Genomic DNA, 14,140 nt, shown 5'->3' with positions numbered 1-14,140 from the left:
GAAAAATTCCAGATTTAAAAATAACTGCATGTTTTCTCAGCATATTATCTTTCAGAATTAAATATTGAAAGTTACAAAGATTAATTAGATGGTTTTGTTGTTACTAAAATAGTAACTAGAAAAGCAATAAATGCCTAAGGAAACCCAGATATGGAACACACTCTAGGTGGAAGAAATCTTACAGATTCTATTCCAATCTTCTCTGTTCATGTGATCATGAAGATGCTAACTTGCTCAAGCTCCCCAGCTAGTTGGAGGAGCAACTTAGACTAGAAACTGACTTTCTGCATCCCAACCAAACCAGAATATCTTAATATTAAATGTTGAACAAAAAATTCTGAAAATATTTTACTATAATATTCATTATAATTATAATATTTATTATAAAAATACTTAGTAATAATAATAAAATTAGTGATAGTTAACTTTGAAAGAGCATTTATTTGGTGCTTAGGCATTGTGCTAAATAAGCATGTATTAATGCATTTAATCCTTATATTAATTAATTTAATCCTTATAATTTAGTCCTTATAATAATTACTTTAACAGCCAAGGCCTCTTAGCTTAGAGAGGTCAAATTATGTAAGCTAAGTCACCCAATCACCAGTGGTGGAGCCAGAACACAGGCCCAGGCTCTGCAATCCATGTCCTTAACCATTCCCTTTACTTATCTAACCTGAACATGAAGAAAAGAAATCTAATATACTCACCCTCAGGAAAAACCAAGTAGAAACTACTATAGAATGCTAGAATTTTATAGATAAAAAAAATCTTTAAAGTAAGGGATGATACTTGAGTACGCTACTTATTAAACATTCAGATTTAGGTCTGACACATTAGAAAGTACAGTTTGTAAAATGTTTATGCCCATACATGTGACAAAGCTATGCTCGAAGTCACTAACTACATAAAATTTGATTAAATTGTCATGTAAAACAAGGATGAATGAGGATTTCACTTCTTAGCTGATGAGTTGTGGCAATTATTTGACAAATCATTATACATTCTCCTCTGCTCCATGAATTATTATTCATCAATAATTTATTATTAGTTTTATGTTATATTTTAACATCTATTTACCCATATTTCTCCTGCTACTTGCTCCCCAAGGTCAAGAACTATATCCTTTTCAAATTTATTCTTCCAATCACTCCCAAAAAGACTTACTATAAGTTGGTCTCTTATAAATGTTTGAATTATCACATAAAATGTTTTATAAATTTTTATTCAATTTTGATTTTAAACAAATGTGGATTGTTTTAATAATAGATAGCTGTTAATGTTAATTTTTATATTAACATATACGCGAATTTTCTTGTATAGAACAGTAGTTAAGAATACAAGATTTAGAATAAATCTGTCTGGGTTCAAATTTCAGCTCTGTTAGCTCCTTAGCTCTGTGACCAGGGTAATTTACTTTAATCCTCTTTTCCTCAACTTTTATCATGTGGGAACTGAGAATAATAATTATACTTCCTTCAGAGTTGTCTAAAGGGTTGAATGAGTTCATTTACATAGTATGTAAATGACAGGCAATGCCTGGCACAAAACTCAATATATGCTTCCACAAATACCAATATCATTATCATCATCACTGCTACATTTTCATTATTATCATTCTCATCTTATCAGTATCCAGCATAATACCTGGTATATAGCAGCCACTCAAATAAAAATAAATAAAAATATGTAATTGTTTCTTTATATATTTTGACAATATTTTATTGTCAAAATAAAAATATGTAATTGTTTCTTTAACCTCAAATAAGCACAGACATCTTATTACTAATTCACATACCTGTATGTCCACATATACCTGAATTTCAGTGTCAATAACTAATTTTGCATGTAATTTATTTCATTTTATTTAAAGAAAGTGCACAAAAATGGCAGTTTCAAATTGGTTAGCTTAGCAAAAAACAAGGTTAGAGTACCACTAGAGGGAGCTCTGGCTCAAAGGTTGCCACAATAAAATTGCCATTAGTACAGAATTTTTTTTAGAGCTAACGGAAATCGTTGAGTTTCTGGAAGGATCATTCAGAAGAAAGACAAAAGAGACAGACTTCTTTGAAACTAGTGAGAAAAAAATTGAAGAAGTAGAAATATTTTCAGGACTTTAGAGAGAAGCTCACTCAACCATTCTCCTAGAAGGAGAGTAAAGAAAGGCACAGCAGTTACTTTGTCCCTGCTAGACGATAAAGTACCTGTGTCTTTGCTCCTGTGCTGTATAGTCCAGCAGTCCTTCCCATGGCAGCAGCGCTTGGTATGCAGAAGAAAAATGAAGAAATCACATTGCTGAGGCCATGAGCCAACAGTTCCTAAAAGATTGATAATAAGAGAACATATCATTTCATAGTAACAATCAACTTTTCAGACCACAGGTACAACTTGTCAATAACTCATTTGTATTAAATTTCTGTTCTCTCCATTAGTTGTGATTTAACCATTGTAAATATATTTCTATCTCTATCTCTATCTATCTCTATCTCTGTCTCTATCTCTATCTCTATCTCTATCTCTATCTCTATCTCTATCTCTATCTCTAACTCTATCTCTCCTCATAACAATCTTATAGGAAAGTACAAGATATTTGTTATCTGTTGCCAATTTCTCTCCTATTTTTTAAATCACTATAATCAAGGCTTTGGTTCCCACCACTCCGTGACTTCCACAATGCTAAATCCAATGGTCAATTTCTACGTTACTTGGCCTAAAAGCAGCATTTGACACAATTGCTCACTTCCTCTTTCTTTAAGTCTCCTTCTAGATTTTTCTAGGACCTCATATCCTCCTGGTTTCCTCCCACCTCCTTGGCCACCATTTCTCAATACAGGTTCTTTCTCATCTAGCCAATCATAAATATTGCACCATTTCTCTATCTATATCTTAGCTACCAAAATACACACTGATTACTCCCACATTTCTATCTCTAGTCTGGACCATTTTTATGAACTTCAGACTCATATAGCCAACCTGCCACTCAGCCACCTCCATTTGGATGGCTAATAAGTATCCCAAACTTAATCAAGTATACCACCCCTAACCTGGTCCTCTCACATTCTTCCACATCCCAAATTCCAAATGTTTGAGCCTAAGCTTTACAGATACAGTCATGTGCCTCATAATGATGTTTTAGTCAATGACAGATCACATAGAGTAGACTCATAAAATTATATAGAGCAGAAAAATTCCTATCATTTAGTAATGTGATAGCCATTGTAACATTGGAGTGCAACATATTACTCATGTTTGTGGTGATGCTGGTGTCAACAAACCAACTGCACTGCCAGTTGTATAAAAGTATATGGTACATACAGTACGCAAAACCTGAGAATGATAATAAATGGCTATGTCCCTGGTTTATGTATTTTACTATACTACACTTTTTATCATTATTTTAGAAGGTACTCTTTGTACTTACTAAAAAAAATTTTGTTGTAAAACAATATACCCTGTTACTCCCATAGCAACCTCATACATTTCATGTATACCAAGTCTCTGGTTTGTATCATTTTTTCTTGTGCTTGATTTAATCTCGTGTGGTCTTATATAGTAACATGCTGTACAGGTTTGTAGCCTAAGACCAATAGGCTGTACCATATAGCCTAGATGTGTAGTAGACTATACTATCTAGGTTTCTGTAAGTGCACTCTGTCATATTTGCACAACAAAATTGCCTAACAATATATTTCTCTGAATGTATCCCTGTCATTAAGCAGCACATAACAATATTCTTGACCCCTTCCCTTTTTCCCAGGTGGCATCCATATACAATCCAGAATCTGTCTACTTTTCATTTCTTCAATTGCTACATCCTGGTCCAAGTCAACAAATTTCACCTGGATTATTGTAAAAACCTAATGTTTTCCTGCCTCTCTTGTTGCCAGTAAGCAACACAAACATTCCTGCCCTTATAGAACTGGCCTTCTAGTGAGGGAAGGCTGATCATAAATAAGATGAATATGGTAAGTAAAGCGGAGGAGGGAGTGAGAAATCTAGAGTTTAATACTTTAGCTTACCAATGAAGGCCTCCCTAAGAAAGAAACATTTGAACAAAGGAGGCACGCAAATATCTGAGAAAACACAGTTCCCGAAAAAGGGAAAAGCAAATGCAAATGTCCTGAGCTAGAAACATGACTAGTAGGTTCAAGAATAAGCAAAGCAGTAAGTGTGACTAGAACAGAATATAAAAAGGATATGATATCAGAGACAAAAAGAGATGTTGGCAAGACATGTAGGGCTTTATACAGTAAATCTTGGTTAAGAGGCTTTTTATATAAGTATCATAGGAAGCCATTGGGAGATTCTGAGATTAGGAAAGACATGACTTGTGTCGTACACTATTATATCCCCCGTTCCTAGACCAGTGCCTGGTACATTAGTGAGGATCAATACACATCTGTTGAATGAATGAAACTGCTTTTCTACAGATGTCAAAACTGGAGCATAGAAACAATTATAGACACATAGTATTAGAGTGAGATTTAGACAGAGGTAATTGGTGTTTGTAACCAGGATTCTGCAGCTGCTTCTGCAGACCTAATGCACTTTAAAATCCATAATTTTTCAAAGTATGCAATGAAAAATATATTTAGATACTCTCCCAGAAGCAAATTAAAAAGAAAATCAAGATGTCTCTTTTTCTAAAAATAAAATTACACACCAACCCATGAAGGCCAGATTTTTAGCTTTCTTTGAATGATTTAGGGATTTGTCTTTTGTTTTGTTCTACCCATTCTTTCTAAACATTTAGGCAAGTTATATTTTTCATAAGTTCAACATTTTTAGTATGTTGGAATACACAGTACAATGATACAATAGCTGTGGAGAAGGGCTTAGGCATACTCCACCTGGTTATCATCAACTGAATATTTGAATTTTTTGGCAGATCCTTGAGCAAGAGCCAGTGAAGCCACATAGCCTACAAGTGCCACTCCCAAAGCTTCTGTGATTACTGCAGAGAGGACATTCATTGAAGGAGCTTTAGGTGGAGGAATTCTGTGAAAAGAAATATTATAATGAAACCATCAACTTTCATGAAATTTCTGTAACAACTTGCAATGAATTCGAGTGTGGTAATGACTCTGAAGTTGACATAGAATAAGTAAAATAACCATGAGAAAACCGAGCAGCCATGTCCTTGGAAGCCTTTTCTTTTCAACACTAATTAGCAGAAAAGCAAAATCACAAGGAACACCACAGGGACAACTCCATGCATTGGTCATTTACACCCAAGGAATTCAGGTTATGTTTTAGAAACTCAGACTAGACAAAAATTTCCTGAATCAGAACAAAAGCACATCTAGAAATTACTTTTATTTGAAACTTTCCAAGTATTTATTTGGCTGGCATTAGACACTGTATTCCCAGCCTCGAATACTATCATACTGTATGCAAACACTAGTTGACTATGAGCTACAATTTTCGATTTAATCCCTAAATTTTCTATTGAGTTCATAATCTTAATTATGCTTTTAATGTGATCCTTTCACAGCACGCTTAACTATGTATCACATATGTTAAGAAAAATATGCATAAATGTTCATCTACCCTCTGTTGCAAAACATGGGACCACACTTAACTCTTTCTCAGTTTTAAAGAACTATTTAAAATATTTCTTTTAACTAATATCTGGTCATTGTCTTATTGTCTTTTGAAAATCACTTGAGCCAAACAAAGTATCATCATCAATTTATCCCCCAAAGATGCTTTGGGAGACTTACTTCCCCTCAAAAAAAAAAAATCCTTCTGGGGAAAAATAGAAGAAAAAGGGAAGAGAATTAAAGTTGATTTAAAACCTAGTATGTAAGTAGAATGCTCTTTCATATTAGCTGTGTAAAGGATAAAACATTTTAAGAAAGGTTAGGTAATGTATCTAAATGACAGATTAAATTGTAGAGCTGGGATTCAATCTCAGCTCCATCTAATTTCAATGTCATGCTCTTTCTCTGTTTCCTGGGGCTGGAAAGGCAACACTCAAAGTAAGGGAGAATTAGAGCAGATGGAGGAGAGGCATGATTTTTCTACCCACTTGCAAAAGTTTATTTCTAAAACAAATTAATTTGTATCATTACAGATCCTAAAATATATGCTATACAAAAGTGCTACCATTTCAAAGTGTAAGAATTTTTGTTTCATGAAAATTGAGCTTGCTTAATTATTAATAACAATAAGTTGACCTAGGAAAAACAATAAACTTAATTTTTTAAGGTGAAAAGGTAGATAACCCTCAAGAAAACCAAACTTGATTCAGATAGTCATCATTAGCCTATAACTACCCAAAGGCTCAAGACAGATTTTTTTAGTTTTCTGTTGTGATAAGAACCTTTTTATATTTTATTTTATTTTTCTTTCTGAATTTATTGAAATCTAATAGACAATTAGCTGCTTGTATTCACATTGTGCAATTCAATGAGTTTTTTTTTTCCAATTATAGTTGGCATACAATAATATATCAGTTTCAGTTGCACAGCCTAGTGATCAGAGATCCACAAAACTCACAAAGCGATCACCCCACTAAATCTGGTACTGCTCTTCCCCTTACATATTCATTACAATAATATTAATCATCTTCTCCATGCTACACTTTACATCTACATGTCTTTTCTGCAACTATCCATTTGTACCATTTAATCTCTTTGCCTTTTTTTTCTGTCCCTCCAAACTCCCTCCCATCTAGTATCCCTCAAAATATTCTGTATCTATGAGTTTATTACTCCTTTTGTTGTCGTTGTTGTTGTTGTTGTTGTTGTTGATTTTGTTCTTTAGATTCCACATGTATGTGAAATCATGTAATATTTGTCTTTCTCTATCCAATCCATTTCATTCAGTGCAATACCTTCTAGGTCCATGAAGGCAATATCTTTTTCCATCCCCTTCTTTTTAGTCTGTGTATATCTTTTAATCTGAAGTGAGTCTCTTGTAGGCAGCATGTGTAAGGGTCTTGAATTCTTATCCATTCAGCCACTCTGTCTTTTGGTTGGAGCACTTAATACTTTTCCATTTGAGGTACTTGTTGATAGGAATGTAGTTATTATCTTCTTTATTCTTGTTTTTGATACATGTTTTTTCTTATTAAAAAGTTGCTCCAACATTTCCTATAATACTGGCTTGTTGGCGATAAATTCCTTTAGCTTATTTTTGTCTGGGAAACTCTTTATCTATTCTTCGACTCTAAATGATAGCTTTGCTAAATAAAGAATTCTTGGTTGTAATCTTGGGTTTTCATCATGTCGAATATTTTGTGCCTGTCCTTCATGATTTCTTTTGGAAAATCAGCTGCCAGTCTTATGGGTACTCCCTTGTAGGTAACTAACTGCTTTTCTCTCGCTGCTTTTAAGATTATCTCTTTGTATTTAACCTTTGGCATTTTAATTATGATGTGTCTTGATGTGGGGTTCTTTGGGTTCATCTTTTTTGAGACTCTCTGTGCTTCCTGGGCTTGTATGTCTATCACCTTCACCAGAAGAGGGAGGTTTTCCATCATTATTTCTTTAAATAGCTCTTCAACTTCTTGTTTTCCCTCAGGTACCCTGATGACATGGATATTTTTACATTTAATAGTGTCCCATAGGCTTCTTAAATTATTATAGTCTTGGCTTCTTTTTCCTTGCCATTTTGATTGAGTACCCTTGGCTCCCCATCCTCTATATCAGTGGTTCGAGCCTCCTCTTTATCCACTCTGTTGATTCTGTCCAATGATTATCTGTCCCAGATAATGTGTTCTTCATTTCTGAATGGTTCCCTTTTCTAATTTCCATTTCCATTTTTATGTTTTTTTATCTCTTTGTTAAACTTCTTACTGAGTTCATCTACACTTTCCCTAAGTTCATTGAGCATCTTTATAACCAGTATTTTTAACTGCATCTTAGATTGCTTGACTCCATTATTCTTGGATCTCTGTTCTGTTCTCATATGGTTTCTTCTTCTTTATCTTCCCATTTTGGCTGCCTTTCTGTGTCTGTTTCTAAGTACTAAACAAAGTTCCTAAGTCTCCTGGTCTTATTAGTGTGGCTTTGTGTATTAGTTGTTCAGTAGCACAGTCCTGAGAGAGGTTCAGCTGCAGGCCAAATTTAGGCCCAGCCTGTGCCCTCTAGGGCCACTTGTTAAGATTCAGCAAGCAATCCACAAATGTTGTGCTTATAGTTGCCTCAAGAGGTCACACCAGAAACCAAGGCCAGCTGCCTAGTGTGAATCTTGGTTCTGCTCATCAGGGAGCACTGGACTTGCCAAAGATATATTTGGATGTAGCTTGAGTGGGGCCACGAGTTGGGGGAGGTAGAGTTTCAGGGATCCCCTGGGCACAGCGACCTCTGTTATCCAGTTTGACGATGTCTCAGCTATGGTGGTGCTGGGTCTGCACGCTGGGAGTGGAAAGGGCTCAACAAAGGAACAATGGATACCATTGGTACTTCTGTTTAGTAGAGATCTTCACCTCCGGCCCCTACTCCAACAACTCAGTGATCCCTGTAAGTACCTGGTGCCTCTCACACAGCCTATTTGATGCTGGTGCTCAGACAAGCATGTCCGTCGCCATGAAAGACTGGTTGTGAACGCGGTCCCTTTAAGAGATGTCAGCAGTTGCTGGCTGTTGCTGCCACAGCCTCTGTCCCACTCAGCTACATGGAATTGGCAGCCTTGCATCCTCATCCCACCCTACCTATTGCAGGGTGGTTTCTTATTTCTCTCCTTAGTTATAGGGCTTGTTCATCTAAGTCCCAGGTGACGTTGCATGCTGTTTGCTCTGTGTTTCTGTCACAACTTTGATTTGGTCGCAAGAGGGATGACCAAAGCCTCTATCATCTACACTATTTTTTTTTTTACTCGATGAGATTTTTTTGTCTTTTTAATCTCTGAAATTTTTCCACTGTTCCTCCATTTTAATGTAGTTAGAAACCAAAATTTGGGACTGTAAAATAAAAATATAGAGGACTCAACAACTATAATTTTGCCCCAAATTTATAAATATTAGTGTATATACAGTCCATTAAAAAGAAATAAACCATAACGCTCCCCTTCTTTCCAAAAAATGTCTCTGTTTTCTTTCCGGCTATATTTGAAACAATCTCTTGCCCTTTAAAGTGAACACTTCTTGTTAACCTTCCCCTTAGTGTACAGGGGAAGGCTTTAAGACAGATAGAGAACCATGCCCTCTTCTCCACTGCACCTTCTCCCTCACTATTATCTACCACCCAGGCCTATAGGTTTGCTATTTCAGATAATGCATGTGTACTTTTACTATGTTTCAAGTAAAATAAAAATAGTCATTAGAATATTTGTGTGAAATGGGGAAGACTAAATTCCAGAGCATGACTCTAATTTGGAAGGTCAATGTCCTCCATTTTTTTTGAAATAATATCCCTGTAAATTTCCAAATCTTTGACATGAAGTAATACTGTATAAAATAGTTATCAACTTTCCTAGTTATTGATAAGCAGTCTAAGAAGTTACTATTTCTCTATATGTGTATTGATTTTATCATTTAAAAATAAAAATTAATTAGAATTTTGTCCATACAGGGCTTTTGAAAGAAAATCCATACCACTTACCACCAATCTCTTCCTCTATCAAAAACAAATAAGCAAAAAAGTAAGAAAAATGGCTACATTACCCTTTTGGAATATGACCAATTACTTCTAATCCATATGTGTTTTCCATATCGGTACAATAGCAAGCAAATGATGCAGCAATAATCTGTGCATTTCCATTTGAAAAAAAAGAAAAAAATTATTACTATTTTAAAGGTATTTTTAAAAACTATTTTAAAAAGTAAAAATTTTTCATGTGTCTCATGATCATCAAGAGTAATATGGTAGTTGTACAGATTTTTAAAAACTAGAAATTTTTAAAAATCAAAAATCTCTCTGAGATTTAAGTCTCAAAAATTAAATGACATTTCAATAATATCTTTTTAAAATATCCTACCATATGTCAACCCAAATATGTTTAATTTTGAAGGAGAGCAAAATATAGACTATTTGAGTGGTGTGTGTGTGTGTGTGCAGACATCACAATCCAACCTAAATACTTGTCTTTTGTGACATGAAGGAATGCTTTATAAAATATTGATGAAATATTGCATCAACATTCTTAAATAGATTAGTAATCAATAATAATTTGTATTCTCCTAAAATATGTTAAAATTTTGAGCTTTTGCTGTATCTTGATGTAAAATATACTCCATGAAGTCTCAGGTGCTCTACACTCCATTATATGATATATGACATAGAATATATGACAGGTAAGATCACATGTTCTCTTCCTGTATCTTTAATCACCTTTAAATGTATATTAAAGCAGTTCAGCCTTTTTGTTACCAGCCATGCCACCCTAATGTTTTCCACCGTTTTCACAAACCCCTTTCATTCTTCTGATAATTGTAATAGGTACTAGAAATTTTAAATGGTTATGTTATCAGCTTAACATCAACTTACAACTATTTATATACTATATATTTTTGATAAAAAGAGACATAGCAATTATCTATTTAAAGTACAAATTTATAATATTCATAGCTGGAAAAATAGTATGGCAAAATCACACTAACAAAATAAGAAATATTCTAATAATTAATGTCCAATAATATTATATTATAAGTTTTTCTGTTCTCTGCAGTGATATTTACTGGATTTGCAGAGATTTGTAAAACATTAAATAGATTTAAAAAGCAAAATACACTTGAGGATTTTTTAAAAAGATAACAAAACATTATAAGTAATACTGTTAAAATTTATAAATATTATGATATAACAGTATTTTCTAAATGAGGTAGTAGTTAAAAATTCAGGTTATTAGGTTAGAAGTATTAATATATTAAAAAATGACTAAGCCAATTAATATATTTAATTGCTAATAATTTTCATAAAATATTTATATGAGCTCAGAAAATATTGTGAGCTCTAAAAGAAGATGTACTACAGCCACAAGATATCTGACCCTTATTGAAAATGGAAAAAGGCCATCTATCTCAGTTCTACAGAAATGAGTCATAGCCCTAGAGACAGGTTTTAATGTGCTAACCAGATATTTCGATAAGTGAAATTATTTAGATACAACTTGTCATATGCATGTATAACTTAAAGACCATTAAAAAAAACTAAAACAAACTAATGATAAGTAATTTAGTAGATTATGGTTGTATTAACATTTCCTTAATGCTTTTAGTTAAATGTTCCCGGGGAGGGTCTTAAAATTTTTTAATGTATTTTTTAATGCCATTAATTTTAAGAGCAAAGTATGATTTGTTGCTTTGCTAGGTACAACAAAAAAATATCTTAGATAGCCAGCCCTGGCCAGTGAAAATCATGAGCAGCTTTTCAATAAAGCAAAACTAGGTCATTAAAAGAAGAGTTAATAAATCTACCAATCATTAACGGACATTTATAAATTGATAATATTTCTATGCATATCCTACAGATACCACATCAATAGAATTTAGTATCACTTTTTATTGCTTTAAGGAAAATCATGACAGATCTCTTGAGTCTCATCCTCATCTTTATTCAAATCTTAGGCTATATGTTCTCTTATTTATGTAAAAAAATATGAGAATATGGAGAAACGCTGTGTAAATTAAAAACATGCGTGCCTTCTTTTTAAAATTATTGACTCAAAATGATTCCTGTTCTTAAATTAATATATAGCCACACAAATATATAGCCCTATTTTAATGAGAGACAGGACTGGTTGTGGGTTACAGTAGACAATGTAGTGAACCCCTGCAGGTACCCCCAACAACTGGCAAACATTGTAGGATGGAATGCTAAATGTTGATTTCATACTTACCAAAATTAAATCGACAGGAAGAACAACTTTAATTTTCCTTTTAAACTGTTCATTCAATTCTTTAACCAGAACAAGCACCACAATGCTCAGCAAGGATAAGAGTAGTGCTTCCAGTCTAACAGACTTGATGTTTTCAAAGACATATACATAAATCTACAGCGATGAGAAAAAAATATAAACAAAATTCAGAGTCATCTACAATATAATAACATTGAAATCTGGCCCCAAATGAACTCAATGATGTCTTACAAAACATCTTAATGATTGTAGGGTGGAAAGGTGGAGCGTAGAATGGTGATCTGTGCAAAGCTCTAATTCATTTTCATGTACTAAATTCCTTTGCTCTCGATTCTTCCATCAAACCCAGGGATTGTTCCTTTCTGCATAAGGACACTACTAGAGAGAATGACTTTTCTCCTTCCCAGCCACTTCAATGGGCAAAGATGCTAAAATTTATTAATTACATGTAAATTCATTATTAAGTACACTGAGGGAACTATAGGCAAACTTGAACCTCACTATTCTCCCTCAACCCCAGAATCAAACATACACATGTACAAGCCACACACAAAGGAGTTAAGTGCTTGTATTTAGCTATCAGATATTTGACTTAAAGTAAAATATTACTATATTCTCAGTATTTTATTTGTTTATTGCCACATACTTTATACCAAACATTCAGTTCAAGGTCTACAACAATGAACAATTTAGTTAAGTCTTAGTATTCATGGAGCTTATAGTCTAGTGTATAAATTGCTAATTAAAGTAAAATTAGTACAGTATGATGTTATAGAGCACCTGAAGTATATGTGTCTTAGAGGTGTTAGTGGTCAGGAGAGACTTCCCCAAAGATGATAAACAGGAATTAGCCAGGTTGTGGATCATAGAAGAATAAGGAGATGTATTCTGGGGAAAATGTGTTGTATAAAATGCACATTCTAAAATTTCGAACATAGAATGTGAGAAGAATGTATAACTTCCTAAAAAATATTCTTTAAAAGTAAGCAAGTCTATTTGAAATTAGGCCTATGTCAAAAAGATTGCTTGTAATTAAGAAGAAGATATATGACACTCAATCTTGGTAACTTGGTAACTTTTCTGATTTGCAGAAAAGTAGGATAAATGTGGGAGGGATGTCAAAGAAAAGAATAAAGCCCTTTTTAAATCTGAAAACCTACATATATGTATTCAACTAAGCACCAATAACATTTTGGTCAACAACTTAAGATCTAGTTCATAATTATATAAACATATGATCCACTCACATAAAAAAATAGGGTGACAGATTTTTAAAGAATCTTAAATTGAGTGCCAAAAGGGAAAAATAATAATTAGCCTAAATCCAATCTTAGATCCACAGGACAGTTTGATATAAAAAGAACAAATTGGAATTTTATTGTCTAGAAATTAACACAAGGCTACTCAAATTTATATATAATATTAAATGTGTAAGAAATTTTGGAAGAGAATAATATAAGTGGGTTTATACTACCATATATATAATACCAACATGACATGTAAAAAAGATGTAAGAAAAAATAAAAAACAAACAAAAGCCCAGAAACATAAAATAGTTGTATTGTAGAAAAAATTATCCAATAGACCATGTTTGAAAAAAATTAAGCAAAATAAAAGAAATTCTAGATAAAAAGAGGTTAAATATAAAAAATTGAATTCAGGAAATGTAGACATTAAAATGAGCAGAAAATATAGACTATTAACAAAAAAGTTACAAATGGTCAATAGAATGAACAAAGAGCTCAACCACACTGGCAAAGAATTGTAAATTCAAACAATAATCTTTTGGTGATCTAAAAAATGTATCAAAAGTTTTTGAAACATTTTATCCTTTGCCTCAGGAGCCCCACTTCAAGAAAATTAAGCTCTGAACATAGTTAAACTTATGTGACAAGACCTTGTTACAAGGCTATTCACTGAAGCATTGTTTAAAATAGCAAAAAAAAGAAATTGAAACCACTTATATTTAATAGTAGAGCAATAATGGAACTGGTTCAATTCACTATGTTACATATGCAGTAGAAGCATCTACATCCATTAAACACACAACTTTAGATAATTTGTATATTTATTGACACAGAATGGTGTTTCTGTTATGATGCTAAGTGAAAAAAGCAGGTTTTAAATAAGTAGATATGGTTTGATACTGTTATGGCCTGAATTGCTCCCCCCACACAAAATACATATGTTGAAGTGCTAATCCCCAGTATTTCAGAATGGATACAGGGCTTTAAAGAGGCAATTAAAGTAAAAAGAAGTCATATATGTTTGCTCTAATTGAATATAACCAGTATCCTTATAAAAAGAGATTAGGACACACACATGCCTGCACACAGAG

At 33.2% G+C, this 14,140-nt stretch overlaps 1 protein-coding gene across 1 annotated transcript in view; it reads right to left on the bottom strand.

Moving 5' to 3' along the window:
- SLC26A7 (solute carrier family 26 member 7) overlaps window positions 1-14,140 on the bottom strand; it is a 129,423-nt gene that overhangs the window by 53,072 nt on the left and 62,211 nt on the right. Inside the window, exons 6-9 of the mRNA XM_006916681.2 lie at window positions 11,785-11,937; window positions 9,611-9,693; window positions 4,851-4,998; window positions 2,205-2,318 (exon numbers count right to left, since the gene is read on the bottom strand). Of these exons, the coding sequence (XP_006916743.1) occupies window positions 2,205-2,318; window positions 4,851-4,998; window positions 9,611-9,693; window positions 11,785-11,937 (498 nt within the window). The remainder of the gene's footprint in view (window positions 1-2,204; window positions 2,319-4,850; window positions 4,999-9,610; window positions 9,694-11,784; window positions 11,938-14,140) is intronic.

This window comes from Pteropus alecto, unplaced genomic scaffold, assembly GCF_000325575.1.
Source record: "Pteropus alecto unplaced genomic scaffold, ASM32557v1 scaffold164, whole genome shotgun sequence".
Classification (NCBI taxonomy): Eukaryota; Metazoa; Chordata; class Mammalia; order Chiroptera; family Pteropodidae; genus Pteropus; species Pteropus alecto.
This window is presented reverse-complemented; position numbering and strand designations above follow the sequence as displayed.